This window comes from Delphinapterus leucas, chromosome 14, assembly GCF_059928025.1.
Source record: "Delphinapterus leucas isolate spDelLeu-1000000601 "Yukka" chromosome 14, BTC_Dleu_Yukka2, whole genome shotgun sequence".
NCBI lineage: Eukaryota > Metazoa > Chordata > Mammalia > Artiodactyla > Monodontidae > Delphinapterus > Delphinapterus leucas.
The window spans coordinates 35,331,902-35,349,129 of record NC_143142.1 but is presented as its reverse complement, the minus strand read 5'-3'; the positions used below and the strand labels follow the sequence as shown (position 1 = coordinate 35,349,129).

At 35.2% G+C, this 17,228-nt stretch overlaps 1 protein-coding gene across 5 annotated transcripts in view; it reads right to left on the bottom strand.

Moving 5' to 3' along the window:
- Positions 1–471: 471 nt before the first annotated feature.
- METTL4 (methyltransferase 4, N6-adenosine) overlaps positions 472–17,228 on the bottom strand; it is a 28,283-nt gene continuing 11,526 nt past the window's right edge. For 3 of the 5 annotated variants that reach the window (XM_022551148.2, XM_022551147.2, XM_022551149.3), the window contains exons 4-9: positions 16,659–17,028; positions 14,459–14,528; positions 10,384–10,558; positions 7,874–7,980; positions 7,401–7,492; positions 472–1,401 (exon numbers count right to left, since the gene is read on the bottom strand). In XM_022551148.2, coding sequence (XP_022406856.1) covers positions 1,256–1,401; positions 7,401–7,492; positions 7,874–7,980; positions 10,384–10,558; positions 14,459–14,528; positions 16,659–17,028 — 960 coding nt within the window. In that variant the 3' untranslated portion in view covers positions 472–1,255. The other 2 variants (XR_002641630.3, XM_022551150.3) reach the window with 2 other exon arrangements.

Sequence of the window (17,228 nt, the reverse complement as noted above, 5' to 3'; positions counted from 1 at the left end):
GCTTCTCATTGTGGTGGCTTCTCTTGTTGCGGAGCACTGGCTCTAGGTGATCAGGCTTCAGTAGTTGTGGCACACAGACTCAGTAGTTGTGGCTCATGAGCTCTAGAATGCAGGCTTAGTAGTTGTGGCACATGGGCTTAGTTGCTCCACAGCATGTGGGATCTTCCCGGACCAGGGCTTGAACCCATGTCCTCTGCATTGGCAGGTGGATTCTTAACCACTGCGCCACCAGGGAAGTCCCATGTTTGTGTTTTTTACAGTTTTTTCCTTGTAGTTGATTTCTAATCTCATAGCAGTGTGGTTGGAAAGGATGCTTAATATGATTTCAATTTTCTTAAATTTACCAAGGTTTGCTTTGTGGCCCAGCATGTGATCTATCCTGGAGAATGTTCCATGTGCACTTGAGAAGAATGTGTATTCTGCTGCTTTTGGATGGAATGTTCTATAAATATCAATTAAGTCCAAGCAGTGTTTACTTTCTGACATTATTAAGAATTTATTTTTCTTCTAGAAAAACAAGCAAAACTAAAAAGTAATTGAAAAGTGACCCTGAATGAAATTTAAAACCCTCCAAAAAATGTTTCATGAACTCAGTACAATGATGCAGTACTTAGCAGGTCTTTGAATACATTTTCCAGAATGTAGCAGTATACTAGATGTTCTAAATTCAGGTTGTACAGGGGTCAGGAAGGCAATATAAGTGAGTGGCATGGGACAAGGGTTACTGTGGTAAACTGGAGAGTACATGGCCCTTCCCAAATATGCTGCCACCACTGGGTCCCACAGACTGATGCCAGGAAAGAACACAGGCTGCAGTGTAGCCAGAGTTTCTGACGTTTAAAGCAAGGCAGAAATATGGACTTATTATGTGAAATTTCCTGATTTTTTAGAATGATGGCTCCAAATTTTTTTACAACACCATATGGGCCAAACAAAACACACCCATATATAGAATTGTGACTTCAGGTCCATAGTGCATGCTTTCTGAACTTTTTCAGTAACAAAGTCTTGCCATCGTTCTAACTGCTTACCTCTTTATTTGTAGAGCCCAGAATAATGTGAAATACTAGTGCAACTGAAGTAAAATTCATCTCAAAATTATATGACAGCTAGTCACTTCTAATCATTTTGCTGAAAAACCAAGTCCTGTTTACATCTCTAAGCATACTAGTTGGTAATAAAAGGAAAAATCTATTAGAATGAACAGAGAAGGAGTGAGGAAAAACTGAAGAAAAACACAATTTTAAGAACATAGTCAACTTTTAGACTCCAGGGCAACAAAATAATCCACATGTTGAAATTTGAGAACTTCATTGCCCCAACTAGTCCAACCTGGCTGTAAATTTCGCGCAAACAATTCCAAACATTCCCCCTCTGGCTTGATATAGTCTTTTAGAACCTCTGTCCAGAAAAAAAAAGAGAAAATAACACGAAAATTATTATTAAGGAAGGAATCAATTTCCTTTAGCAGTGAAGAGTAGAAAAGCAGGGATGCTTCCTTAAAAAAAAAAAAAGGCAAGTTAATTTCAAGGATTTCATCACAGGCTTTACTATTTATAGTTAGAAAGTCATTTGAAATAAACACCCTTGAGATTGGGATCAATACCATCAGCACTTTCAATAGTCCTGATTTATCAGTTTTCATTTGTAGATAAGAAATGAGGATTTTAACACCCACATCGGTAACTTTTCAGTCTTCAATAATGCTGACATAGCTCCTGAGTACTAACTTAATTTACTTTTTAATAAATGTAATCCATGCATGAAAAAAAGTCTATAGGAACAATACAAAGACAACCCACTTTAAAAACTAAGATAAAACATAAGTCTCTGCAAAAACATACTTTAGTGTAAGAGTTGGAAACACAGAGAAATATTCAGAACATATATCTAACAAATAACTCTACCTCCTCAGCTATAACTTGGTAGTACTGAGAACACTCCTTCACTTCCAAATTACAGATCTTTCTTTACCTAAAATTTCACCATATTATTTCCACAGTTAAGTATTCCTTATTCAATGTATTCATAACTACTGAAAATTATATTTTGTTAGGAAAATGGCATCTCATCTATACCTTGGCTAAACAGCTGTGATCTACACTAACAGAAAAAAAGAGAATACCGTAGAAGCTTTTTTTTAAAGCACATGCTCATTTGAATAACAAATATTTAAATCAATTTAACCTTTATCACATTGCTGGTTAGCTATATTTTTTTGATATATGTATATTCTACGACAGAAACCGAGTATGAAAATAACGATTCAGGGATGAAAAGTCACTGGAACTGGCAAAATATAGTTCTTAATTGCTATATAAGACTGAGCTTGGAAGAAACCCATCAAATTCCCTTTAGCAATGATAAGGATTCCTTAGAAATACTTGATATAGGTTAGATGTGAAAGATAATATATTTTAAAATGTATATTTCATGTTCTTCAGCTGATCTCACAGTAAAATAATTGTTCATTTGTCTGAAAGCACTGGTCCTGATTATCAAAAATCAAAGAATTTAAAGTATTCATTGTCTATAACTCACCAAACTCAAATCTGGGCTTTGATAGCTTCTAGGTGATGCTTACATGAGACTTCTAGTCCTTTCATAAGTATATAATTAAATGCTATTAAACTTGAGTGAGAAAAATTTCCCCAGAGTCTTAGAACAATAAACTTTTATATCACTTTTCCATTTTTGCCCCATGAATTCAATGCCTTACTGGCCTCAATTCACTTTTAATGTGGTCTAAGCTTATACTGAAGGCAAGGTTTTGTTTTCTTGTTTCTGCTTGTTCAGTTCTTTGGTACAAAGATGTTAGCAACTCTATTTTGGAATTTTAAACTGGAGTCTAAACTGGAATCAGCCAGTCAATAATGTTTACTATTTCTGAGGGACTTCCCTGGTGGTCCTGTGGGTAAGACTCTGTGCTCCCAATGCAGGGAGACCAGGTTTGATCCCTGGTCGGGGAATGAGATTCTGCATGCATGCCGCAACTAAGAAGCCTGCATGCCACAACTAAGACCTGGCACAGCCTAGATAAATAAATAAATAAATAAATTTTTAATGTTTACTATTTCTGAGCACCCATTATAAGTGCTATGGGACTTAACAAAAGAAATAGATATCCATGTCTTCTAAGAGTTCACTAGCTAATAGAAAAAGATGGCCAGGTACTTGGAGTGGAAAAATACATGAAACCTAAACCCATTTATCACCTTCTACTTTATCAATGGAACACATTTCTGCATGGCTTTTTTCCTTTCTAGCTGAGAAACACAGAAAATCAAGGAGTAATGTTTTTGTACTGTTAACCACATATGTTTAATTTCAAAACAAAGCAAAAGAAATAGAGGCAAATTAATGGGAATATTTTATTCTTACTAATTTTAAATATCAATTTAAAAGAAAATGCAAGATCTTAAAACTTCTCATCACAGGAAAAAAATTTTGTAACCATGTATAGGCTTATTGTGATCAGTGAATATGTATATATATCTTGAATCACTATGTTGTACACCTGAAACTAATACAATGTTATATGTCAATTATCTCAATTTTAAAAAAGCAAATTCAAATGTATAAATTTAAATGTGAGTATGACAATATATATAAATAATTACATAACATCTGGCATTAGTAAAACATACTTGTAACCAATGGAGAGGAAGTAATTCATACATAGCCTGTCATTCCCCTTCTGCTTGGGAGCAAAGGGTATGGCTGGGGGAAAAGCAGCTCAAATGTCAGTGCATAAAATCTCATCAAACTATATTTAACTGTTCAGATACAAATTGTTGCAAGTAAAGTAGTAAAAAGGAGTAGAAATTCCTCTAAGGTACAATATGAAAAACAAAATTTTCATTCAAATACTTTTATTTCATGATTTTCCTACCTTAAATCTTTAAACTTAAAATATTATACATTTATGTTAGGTTATAAGCCATAGCTATTGTTGGCTTATGTTTCAGTCTATAGGAAGAAATTTCAAAACTTAAAAAGAGTAAATGTCTCATTTTGAAACAGAATATGCTTCCAATTTGGTGTTTTTTACATTTTGCAGTAGAAATAACAAATTAAAACATGTTAAAAGAAAAAAAATTGGTGTTTCTAAAAGCAAAAGAGAGAACATTTCATTTTGTGAATTGGCATAAAGCAGTTTAAGAACATTTACATGTAAAAGTTCTAAGCATTATATAGGGAACATGTATTATCCCAAATCCTAGGGTTATGATTTAGAGTAAAATACTATTTTATTTATTTTTATTTATTTTTAACATCTTTATTGGAGTATAATTGCTTTACAATGTTGTGTTAGTTTCTGCTGTATCACAAAGTGAATTAGCTATATATATACATATATCCCAATATCCCCTCCCTCTTGCACCTCCCTCCCACCCTCCCTATCCCAGCTCTCTAGGTGGACACAAAGCACTGAGCTGATCTCTCTGTGCTATGCAGCTGCTTCCCACTAGCTATCTATCTTACATTTGGTAGTGTATATATGTCCATGCCACTCTCTCACTTCAGAGTAAAATATACTGCAGAAATCTGCAAGTTGCTTTCTGATGGCTTTGTGTGGCTCTGTATCCAAAATACAGGCACTTGCTATCCAGTAACATGAACTCAAAAATAAAGGATTATAAATACTTCTTGTCTACCAGTACTTAACCAAAACATAAGAATAACATATATTGAGTCACACAAGATTCCCCCCCCCAAAATCTAACTTTTCTTTTTAAATATTCTCAATGCTAAAAATGTGTTTGTGCTGCGCTCTACTGGGAACACAGCAGAACTGCACTTCATAACTACAGGCCGTAATATGTACTAATTTTTATTAGTATTAATAAAAGACTAATTTTACTCACTATTTTATAAAACCTTATATTTTGTTTCTTTTTTGTTTGTTTGTTTTGCGGTACGCGGGCCTCTCTGTTGTGGCCTCTCCCGTTTCAGAGCACAGGCTCCGGACGCGCAGGCTCAGGGGCCATGGCTCACAGGCCCAGCCGCTCCGCGGCATGTGGGATCCTCCCGGACCGGGGCACGAACCCGCATCCCCTGCACTGGCAGGCGGACTCTCAACCACTGCGCCACCAGGGAAGCCCTAAAACCTTATATCTTAAGACTACTCTTTAAACATAATCTATGTAAAATGAATTAAGAAATAGTTTATCATTTGGGAATGAAAGGTTTTTTGGGTCTGGCGCTTGGATTTTTAAAAGTAAAAAAATAAGCCCTAAGACAAACCCTAAATTAAGCTTTGGTACTCACCAAATGATAAAGAAAATTCAAATGAGAAGAATACAAATTAGATTTCCTCCAATGAGTATAACTGGTGGCAAACATAATTTTTTTGTCAAAGAACAGTACAGCTACACTTGTCATTTAAGTCAAATGTTTACTGCATTAAAGAATCTATAACAGTCCAAAGTTTACAGGCAATTATTCACTAAGAATCCCTCTAAGTCAAAGAATGGATCAACAGGTAGACATCTGAACATTTCTCAAATGAATTAACACTAAAGACTCTCAGTATAAACAATTTAAGATAATAGAAATCTTAAATGCTACCAATAAGCATTCTCTTGGGAATTTGAATTCACCTTTCTATGTATCCTAGCTCATGAACTATCCCATATTCTGCAAAATCAGGTGATAAGCTGATAGCCTATAGTCTTCCTGAGTGGCAGCTTGAAAGTTTTGATTTAAGCCAGGACCACCAAATTAATAAAATATATATTTCTAAAGAAAAAATTTTAACAGTAAACTTTGAATGTCAAATTCAGTATCTCTCATATTCCTATTCCTATTACATTCCTATTTTTTTATTCTTTCACTTGAAAAATTTAGCATTTACTGATCTTCTACTATATGCTACAGAATTTCAAATATAAACAATCCTCACAACTCTGAAAGATTAAATATCATTATTCCCCCTTCAAATGTCGACTTTCAGGTGGAAAATTATTAGAGTAACTTGCTCACGTAGCAGAACCAGGATTCAAACTCATGTTAGTCAATCTGAAAAGCTAAAGCTTTCCACTATTCCTTGCTGCTTAGCTTCATTAAATGATAGACATTATACTAAAGCATTAAGACTAGTAAGAATTGCAGGCTGCAGCAATTACCTTTCCAATGGTTCAGAAAAGCAACACCAACTCAACATAAAACTGAGAGTATCTACCAACTATCAAGGGAATTCTTGATAGTTGACCATCTCGCTGACTGCTTTCTGTGCTCTTGGCTTTAGAGCCAGCAAGGGATAGAACCCTGAGAGTACAATAAAGCACCTAGCAGAACTAGTCCTCACATGCACCATCAGTCTTCATTCTGCTGAGGGCAGTGATGGGATAACAACCCAGTTAGTAAGGGGAACCTAAAAAGTGGCGAAGAGGAAAGGCTGAGGTAATGTAGGACTAATCTGCATGGGTGCACTGGGTGGTCACGCTGCTCCGTCTCCACTTCAACAGTGTTTTAACATAACAGACCCTTTTTCCAACCACCAACCACCCTCCAGACCCTTTTCCAGTTGCGACCTCCGGGACCAAACAACACCACTTTTGCGGTCAGCTCCTTAGTGCCACCCACGATGACCTCCCAGATTCGTGAGAATTATTCCACCCAAGTGGAGGGTGCGGTCAGCCGCCTGGTGGACCTGCATCCGCGGGCCTGCTACACCTACCTCTCTCAGGGCTTCTGCTCCGAGCGCCACAACGCGGCTCTGGAGGGCCAGGGCCCTGCCTCCTTCTGCGGGTTGGCCCAGCACCTCTCCAAGATGCAAAACCAGTGTGGCAGCAGCGCCCTCTTCCGGGACATGCCGAAGCCGCCCCAAGATGAGCGGGGCAAAGCCCTGGACACCACAGAAGCTGCCATGGGCTCGGAGAAGAACCTGAACCAGGCCCTTTTGGGTTTGCATGCCCTGGGTTCTTCCCACACAGACCATCTCTGTGCCTTCCTGGGGAGCCACCTCCTGGATAAGGAGGTGAGACTCAAGAAGATGGATGACCACCTGACCAACCTCCGCAGGCTGGCCAGCCCCCAGCCAGGGCTAGGCAAGTACTTAGGACCAGTAGCCTTCGAGCCCAGCGGCCCTTGAGGGCCCGATTCTACCTCCTGGTTTCAGGGCCTCTGCCTGAGCCTCTCCGTGCTGCCACTAGGCAGCTATGTAACCGGCTGGAGCCCTCTCCCAAGCTACGGACCAATTGGAAACAATAAAGCTTTCTGTAGCAAAAAAAAATCTATTCTCTATTCCATAAATTCTGCTATATGATTTTATAATATTAATTAAAATAACATATATCTGATTTAATTTCCAAATTTCTAGACTATTCAAATACTATCAATACATTCAACCCTTTTGTCAATTTCACATAAGTCATAACTATTTTATAAAAACATACCAGCAAGAGGTGGCTTATGTGAGTGAAGCGTACAGGGCACACTGACAATTAACTTGTGATCTGGAATGGGGAGCTCTTTTACACCTGCATTCCTATTAAAACAGAACAAAAACGTAAATTATATTTTAGAGGACAATTTTTTACATATAAGCCACAGTTGCCTTGATTTTTTTTCAACTTTCCAATAGTATCTGAATTTATAATAAATTTAAGAATAGAAATAATGGAAATCAACAACCTAAGTATTAAGAAATTTCAGATAGTTTCCTTTTCTGCAATAATGACTCTTACACATTACATAAAGCAAAAGATAATATAAAATTTCATGTGCCGTACCATTCACACTTATCTCGGCCATTTTCAGATTTTCAAAAATGTAAAAATTAACAAAAACTAATGATCACTGTATTAATAACTTTTAAAAGCCTTAAAATCAATACATTTATACAATTTTGAAAAATCACCTTTCCTACCTTAATGGTAAAGCAGCTTTTTCTCGAACTCTTCCCAGTATAAGACCTTCGTAAGGCTTTTTGTGTGGAGAATCTAATGGGAACACAAACTCTCCTGAACTGGTGATCTGATAAAAAGGAGTCAAAAACAAAAACAACCCATACATCTGTAAATATCCAGGAAAAGGACTGGGTTTTTTTTCCTACCACTATACAATTTTCACCAAAGAAAAAGAAGTATTAAACCTCAAGGCTACCGCAGTCCAATAAAAATATAATGTGGGCTACAAGTTTAAGCCATACATGTAATTTAGATTTTCTAGTACCAACATTTAAAAAAGCAAAAAGAATGAGGCAAAATTAATTTTAATTGTATTTTAAGTTTTAAATAATTTTTAATTTAACCTAACATATCTAAAATATTACCATTTCAATATGTAATCAATTAAAAAAATTATGAGGTATGTTATATTCTTTCTTTCATACTAAGTCTTTTAAATCCAAAACACTTATATTTTACATTTAGCACCACGTCTCAATTTGGACTAGCCACATTTCAAGTGCTGAAGAGCTACATACTGCTAGTGACTACCATAATGGACAAGGCAGCTATGAAGGACTAAAAAATTTTAAGTATCATTTTATCATCTTGCACACAAAAACCTCTATTTTTCATTAAAATTTATTATTGGAAACCATGCCATCATTAATTCATTTATTTGTTCAAATAACATTTACCTATTACTGGCAATGTGACTAAGTCAATTACAATAAAGTATTTTCCTTTACTTATAGAAAACGATGGCATTAAATACTGTCAGAGCTAAAATTAATAATGAAAGAAGCTCAGGGATTGATGAGATAGACAATACGTGGTCCAATTTCTTGACATTATAAATCCAGAAATTCAATCTTATCATTTCATCCTGGAGTGATCAGACTCCCAAAGACTCACTTTAGCTAATCAAACTCAAAACACAATTTATAATAACAATATCAAATCATTAATTAAGCATGGAAGAAAATATTTTCACTATCAGAATATTCATATCTATTCTCTGTGGAACCCTTTACCCTATATCGAGGTATCTAAAAAACCAAGTCCTTTTATCACCTCTAGGGCCCACGAGAAACAGCATCTATTCCACACAGCACTGTATAAACACTGGCAAATTCTTATTCTTTGGATATCCTTTATACTCAATGCAGATTACTCCTTCTGATATAACAATATGTTCAATTACCTAATAAGTATTTCATAAAACATATTTTTGTTTTAAGCTATAGTCATATCATACCATCTCATAGAACTGATTACTACCAGAAATGAACAGTCTTAGTTTTCATGTATTAGCATTTTACTGGTTTTGATTTCAGAAGGTAACCTTTTCGTGACTTTGGCCTCAGTCTCTGATTATAAAAGAACTGCCATAATAGACAGAGTGGAATGGAGTTTTATATTCCTGTTATGGTCCTACAGCAAATCAACCAAAGCTAAGCCCAAAGCACAACTGTAAAAGCAAAGACACAACTTAAGTGTTTGTTTGCCAAGTCTCACAAAATAGGTGCAAATAAATAATGTACACAGCTTTTAGAAGATATTCCAGTACACTACAAAGTACACAAAGCACATAAAAATAGAACCTGTGTCTAAAATGAATATACAGTTATATAAATATTATATAAATGTTAAAACATTCAATCCATAATAACCTGGTTTACCTTTTTAAAATTTAGGAGGGGTTTTCTGGAATTCACCTGGTAGACAATGTATCTTTAAAAGGATGTCCAATGAACTCTGAACTGATGCCTTTTATTTTTGTATTTTTTGGTATTTTTATACCAAGCAAAGATATTAAAGATCATTCAACCAATCCAAGAGTTGGAATCATTTCTTTCAAAAACAGGCACTGAGGAACTAAGTTAAGGTTTAAAGTATAAAAGGTCCTTGCTTCTAGCATTTTCCCAACTCTTCCACAGTAGATTTCTTTGCTATCTCCCTCTCATCCCCAGAAACATAAGAAAAAAAGAAAGAAGGAAGGAAGGAAGAGAGGGAGGGAGGGAGGAAGGGAGGAAGGAAGGGAGGAAGGGAGGAAGGAGAAGAAAAAAGAAAGAAAGACAGAAGTCACAAAGGGCAGCTGAAATTTTGGATGAGTAAAGAGGAAGAAGATGAACAGTAAGACAATTTCTATGTTTAGTGATGGACAAATTCCCCAAAGTTTTTGTTTGTTGTTTCTTAAACTACAGACATCAGAGCTTTTTAAAATGTCATCCTGATATCTCCGAGTGATTTCTGAAGGCCAGCAGTTTGGGATTCTACTACAAAAATATACAGAACAAATAGGTAAAAAGTCTTGAGAATAAGAAGACAAAGGTATTTAGTAGCAAAGTAAACATTTTAATTAGACCATGTTGAAGGAGTAGAGTGGTGACATGTTAAGCATTAAAAAGTAGATGCTACCTTTATGTGACTTGTATGTCACACCTTATTAACAAATAAAGTTAACAAATACATTAACTTCTAAACTTACTTTTACCCAGTGCCATTCAGCAACTATCTCCACAGACCAAGAAGGGTAAAGCTCTTCCTTAACAAAACGTAGGTGCTTCTGTCTATTCGTCACCCAAGTAACAACAAGACAGTCTGGAGCAGCCAGCTTAGGGATAGGTATCTGCTTTATTTGCAGTGGTGATAAATAACTATATCTAAAAATAAACAGAAAAAAATATTAGCAAAATTTGCTGCGAAAAAGAAAAATAAGCAGGGAGAAGACCTGTATAACATTGACTCCACAGACACAAAGCTCCTATATTTATTTGTGCAACTAAATATGAAGCCACACTGACACCCAGTGGACACATTATTACACGCAAGTCAGAAATAATATTTTTAGTTTTTACTAATTTAAAATGATGAAGCCATATTTCTTTATCATTTCTAAATGTATTACGTTTCAGTAATTTTACTAATATTTTCTATATGCTTTTCTAACATCCAAAATTAAGCAAATATTATGGTTTGATAATCTGTACATTACAAAGGGACCCCATTAACAGTCTTGAAACTACTATCTCAATATCCCACGAACATCTTCAGTCTATCATCTTGTTTCTTTCATCCTTCCCAATCAGTTCTACTGGGCTCTCTGAAACTCTCATGCTTTCATTACAAAAAAAATTCTACAGTCTTGCACCTCCTGGTCATTAGTAGTATGAAGTCTAGTTTCTCTTGCTAAAACACTACTTGGTCTACAATACCCCATCAAACCAATGTGGCCCTTTCTCCAGCACCCAACACACACAACAGAAAGAGGAGAGGTCAGTATTCTCCTAGCTCCCCTATTGCCAGTTCCAGGCTATCAGCCATCTACCTTTGTGTAAAATCCCCTTCTCTTTGAGAAGTACGCTATCTAGCCTCCAATGTTCCTTATCGAACCTATTACATCCTCACTCTCCATATTCAGTGAGGATTTAAGTTCTGAGATCCTTCTACCTCACCAACATAAATCTTGCCAGTATCCTGGGCAATTTCAAAGCACAGGCTAAATAATGTACACACTCACCTATTCTTCCCCTAAATAAATACAATTGCATTCACCCCACTTCAATGATCCCGAGTGGCCAAAACCTGGACGTTGGCATCACTCAAACTTGCTCCATTTCTGAAACCATATACACTGATCTCTGGCCATTACTTTTTTTTTTTTTTTTACATCTTTATTGGAGTATAATTGCTTTACAATGTTGTGTTAGTTTCTGCTGTACAACAAAGTGAATCAGCTATAAGTATACATATATCACCATATCCCCTCCCTCTTGAGCCTCCCTCCCATCCTCCATATCCCACCCCTCTAGGTCGTCACAAAGCATCAAGCTGATCTCCCTGTGCTATGTGGCTGCTTCCCACTAGCTATCTATTTTACATTTGGTAGTGTATGTGTATGTCAATGCTACTCTCTCACTTCGTCCCAGCTTCCCCTTCCCCCCACCGTGTCCTCAAGTCCATTCTCTATGCTGTGTCTTTATTCCTGCCCTGCCACTAGGTTCACCAGTACCGTTTTTCTAGATTCCATATACATGCATTAGCATACAGTATTTGTTTTTCTCTTTCTGACTTACTTCACTCTGTATGACAGACTCTAGGTCCATCCACCTCATTACAAATAACTCAATTTTGTTCCTTTTCATGACTGAGTAATATTCCATTGTATATATGTACCACATCTTCTTTATCCATTCATCTGTTGATGGACACTTAGGTTGCTTCCATGACCTGGCTATTGTAAATAGTGCTGCAATGAACACTGTGGTACATGTATCTTTTTGAATTAAGGTCTTCTCAGGGTATATGCCCAGCAGTGAGATTGCTGGGTCATATGGCAGTTCTATTTTTAGTTTTTTAAGGAACCTCCATACTGTTCTCCATAGTGGCTGTATCAATTTACATTCCCACCAACAGTGCAGGAGGGTTCCCTTTTCTCCACTCCCTCTCCAGCATTTATTGTTTCTAGATTTTCTGATGATTGGCCATTACCTCTTCTCCGTCACCAATTCTTTGACTTTATCAAAGCATTCAGTCAGTGCCCCATTCCTCCACTTTACTGAGTCTATCAGTTTCTTCCTGCCCACACTTTCTCCTCTTCCTCACATACTACCAACCACCAATCACTCCTCTGCCTTCTCACTACACCCCTAACTCCAATCTCCCCTTTACTCTTTCACCCCATAACTCCTGCAAACCTCCAATCTTAAATTCAATTCAATTTCAACACAATTCAATTCAACTTCTTCATATGGAAAAAATCAGGTGGAGAAAAATGCTAAACTGAAGAATTGGCTCAATTAAGTCCATTCTTAGGTTCTCAAAACTACTCATCAATTCTTTTACTTATCCTTGGTCAACTACTACAAACCTTCATCTCTTTTCAAGTCTCGCCCAAACTCACTCTTTGTAGATGAAGTTAACGCATATATCAATTAAAAAAAAAAAAAAGCCATCGGACTGCTTCAACTACCTAACCCTCTCCCGCCTGGTTATACGCTTTCACTTACCCATTGCTATACATTTCCTCTTAAAGGATAGCATGGCTTCATATATTTAAAGCTTATCCCTCCAGTTGTGTTCTCTTATTCTCATCTTCTAGTCTATTAGTGATGCTAATTACTCCCCTCCTGTATTTTCAACCTCTCTAGTAGTTCCTTACCATCAGCCTATAAATATGCTTATACTATACACTTTTCCTTTTTCTTTTTTTTCTTTTTTTTGGTTAGTTTTTCTATATACTATATACTTTTAAAGGAAAGAAGAGGAGAGAAGACTTGGGCAGGGGGAGGGTGGAGAAGGGAGAAAGAAAAGAAGAGAAGAAAAAATAATAGAAAAGAAAAAAGGGAGAAATACCCTCAGTTAGGTCTCCTGTCTACAGCTAAACTAAGGACTGGCCTAACCAGATAATGCATAGTAATCTCCTTTTCTTAGCAGCCTTAATTCCATTTGCAATTTTAATTCCCCTTTTCCATGTAACCTAACATATTCACAAATTCCAGGGATTAGGACAAGGGCATGGAGGCGGGTGTGGGGGGAGGGGGGACAACAGTATTCTACCTACCACAGATGCTAAAACTGGTAACAAGATATTTACATATATCACAGTATCTCCCTATATGATTTCCTTTTTAATTTTCTAATAAAGGAAAATTAGAAAATTAAAAAGGAAAATTAATTACCTATTTTGATAATTACATTATGATTATATAAGAAAATATTAATATATTTGTTTTCAAGAAATACAGAATAAAATATTCCAGAGTAACTTACTTCTTCCTAAATAATTTATTCTCATACAGTTCAGAAAAAAATTATATATACATAGATATCTACACACATGCACAAATACACACATATAGAGAATAGCTACAGGAATTCTTTGTATGATCCTTGAAACTTTAAGAGAAAAAAGTCCAATTATTGGTACAGCTCATAAACAAAAAGCATAACAAGATAATTGTGGAGAAGAAATTTCATACGAACTTTAAGTCAAGGTAATAGGAACTGTTCAGTCTAGAAAATCGAAGAGAGAGGAAATACAACTGAAGACATTCACTAGAACTAGAGGGAAAAACTTTTTTAAAAAGCTATTAAAAGGGATTGTCATCTTACTAACTAATTGAACTTATCACTCTAAAAGGTTACATAAACGAAATGGTGGCATAAATAAAAACAAATTTCAGAATGAACTAGACCAATTCATTCATAGCAGTATTAAGGAATACTGTATTTTGGCACATATTTCTAAACTTTAGAATTTGATATCAAAGAAGGCAAAAATGTTGCCTTTTGGTGTTATAGAAACATCCCTGAACTGGACAGTCAGTAACCTTAATCATTAATAAATATATTACTTTTAACATTCTTAACCTACATCTACATATAGTTCTAGTTCAAGAGAATTATCTACCTAAGGGAATTAAAATCTTAAAACGAAAGTGTTTTAGTAGTTTCAGACAATCTATTATCATAAAGTAATGCTTTTAGCATATGTAACTAGAATGTACAAAGGACAATAGCTTTGAGAAAGCATATCTAATAGATAAATTATTTATACTTACCTGTTACTTCTTTTAACTGATTTGTTCTGCCATGGTGGATCTATCACAATTACATCATATGTTTTCTTACCTGAAAACAAAGAGACAATTTCAGAAAATATCTTCTATACGTATCACTTTAAAAACTAAACATGTTCTGAGACTTCCTGGCGGTACAGTGGTTGGGACTCTGCACTTCCACTGCAGGGGGCACGGGTTCCATCCCTAGTTGGGGAACTAAGATCCCACATGCCACACGGCAAAAAAAAAAAACTAAACATGTTCTTCAACAATGAAGTGCATTCACTACAGACACAAATATACTGGAATGCAAGAAAAGGATTTGTGGCATTTATTCAAATAATTTATCTAAAATAATTAAGAGATTCCCCTTATAATTTAGTACCTCTGGGATTTTAACATAATTTCACCTATTGCAGAGACTTCCTAAAAATAACTACAGCTCCCTTAGCTAGACAACAATGATTTATAAATGTCCTATAAGTCTTGGTAGCCATATTAACTTGGTCCTTTCAAGCCTAGATAGGGTAGGTGTGGGTTTTTTGCTTTTGTTTTTCAACTTTTTACATGAAATAAAACTTGTCTTTTAACTGATATATTGACCACAACAAAATGTCCCCAATAGTCTACTAGTGTCCTTTTCTCTGGACCAGGATCACACATTGCATTCAGTTGCCATGTCTCCTAAATTTCCTCCAATCTGGAAAAGTTCCTCAGTCTTTCTTTGTCTTTTATGACCTTGATACTTTTGAAGACTACTGGCTAGTCATTTTATAGAATGTCCCTCAAGTTTGGGTTTGGTATTTCCTCGTGATTAAATTTAGGTTCTTTATTTTTGGCAAGAGAAACACCATGCCATTATCAGGAAACACAGTGTCAAAATGTCTCATTATTAGTGATACTACCTTTGATCATTTGGTTAAAATGCTGTCAGCCAGGTTTCTCCAGTTTTACTTTTGTAATTAATAAGTATTTTGCAGGGAGATATTTTAAGACTGTGCAAATATCCTGCATCTCATCTTTTCATCCACTATTTTGACACCCAAATACTATGATGTGTGCCAAATGGAAATTTTCTAGTTACATCATTCTACCTACATTTATTAATTGGAATTTTACTGTGAGGAAGAGCTGTCCCTTTTCCTTTTATAAACAGAGGTATATTTTTGTAAATGTACAATCTCATAAGTGATCAAAAGAATGCAAATTAAAATAAGGAAGTGATGGTTTTTAAACTATTAGAGTAACAAAGATCAAAAAGAATGGGGAAAAAAATGTTCAAATATAGCATGATTTTCTCATTAATTTGTTATCTTGTCATTTACCCTGAAGAATTTATGACACTGTGACATGAATAACCAATCATTTATAAGACGGTTTGAAAGTAATTAAAAGAAGCTTTTCATTAATAAGCTATGTTATGTTAATAATGTAAAATTTTGCTTAAAAATGTCCAAATAACATTAAACAGCAGATTAAATTCAATTTGGTCAATATACCTCTTATCTACATCATCCCTTAGAATATTATAATAGTTATAATTTGTTAGAAACATAAATCACTGAGCTAAGCTCATGATGCAGATTATCTCATCTAATCCCCAAAATTACCCTTGGAAGTAGGTATTATCATATCCATTTTATAGACTAGGAAACTGAGGCTCAGTTTTGTGAAGTGCCTAAAGACTCATAGTTAAGCTTCAGATCTAAATTCAAATTCAGGTGTATATGACTCTGGACTTAAATATCTAAATTCTTAACTTTATACAGGAAAATATTTTGAGAAACTTTAGATAATAAACTTGAACAGTAGCTTAAAATGTAACCTAAAAGGCTAGGAATGGTTTGGGAATTAACATTTGTATATGAAGTGTTTCTACTTTGCTATGAATAAAAGCTAAATAAAGTTATTTGGTCAACCCCAACTGTACCCTGAATTCCTAAGTACAGAACAGTAACTATGTCTACTCTCTTGGGGACTAGTTAAGTTTTTGACCCTTTGTTTGTAATAAGAATTTTTTTAATTTTTAAGACAGAAGTCAGCACTTTAAAATTGAATTTAAAAGGAAAATACACTGAGAAAATTAAGTGTTTACCCTATCACAAAATGCTGGTACTCATTCAACATTCAGACTTGTTCTTGACTTCTGAGGCCACAAAAAAATTATCTTTTTCTAATAATAAACATAATAATTACTTACAGCTCAGAAGCGGGTACATACAAGAAATGTCAGACAAAAGAAAACTGCTTTTTGGTGGCAGCAGGTATTTCTGTCCCATTAAAGTAATCATTTTTGTAAAGCTAGAGTTGTTTTCAACAATCCGTGAAAATAAATCCTGCTCTGTAACAGATATATCATCTTCCATCAATTGTAACGTCTGAAGTTCCATTTCATTCAGAGAAGGTAAATGCTTTGCCATTTCACATAATTCTGACAAATTGCAGGTATCAAGTGGTAAAGTAATGGGCTCACTATACTTGTCCCGTTTTTCATAAAGTGGATGAAGAAAGCCACTTTTGAGACCTTCTTGGATTAACTGTGAAGATCCATCCAAAATCAGCCCCCTGATCTGTAAGAGAATTTTTTTTAAGTACATTAAAAAGTCACTAAAAAATAAATAAGTAAATAAATAAAAAGTCACTGACATTAAAACAATTTTCTAAATAATAAAGTTCCTACTATGCTTTGAATATTTCAACTCTTGGATTAAAATCAACATTCTTAATGCTTACAGGAAAATAACTTTATACAACAAAAAGAGTTAGAAAG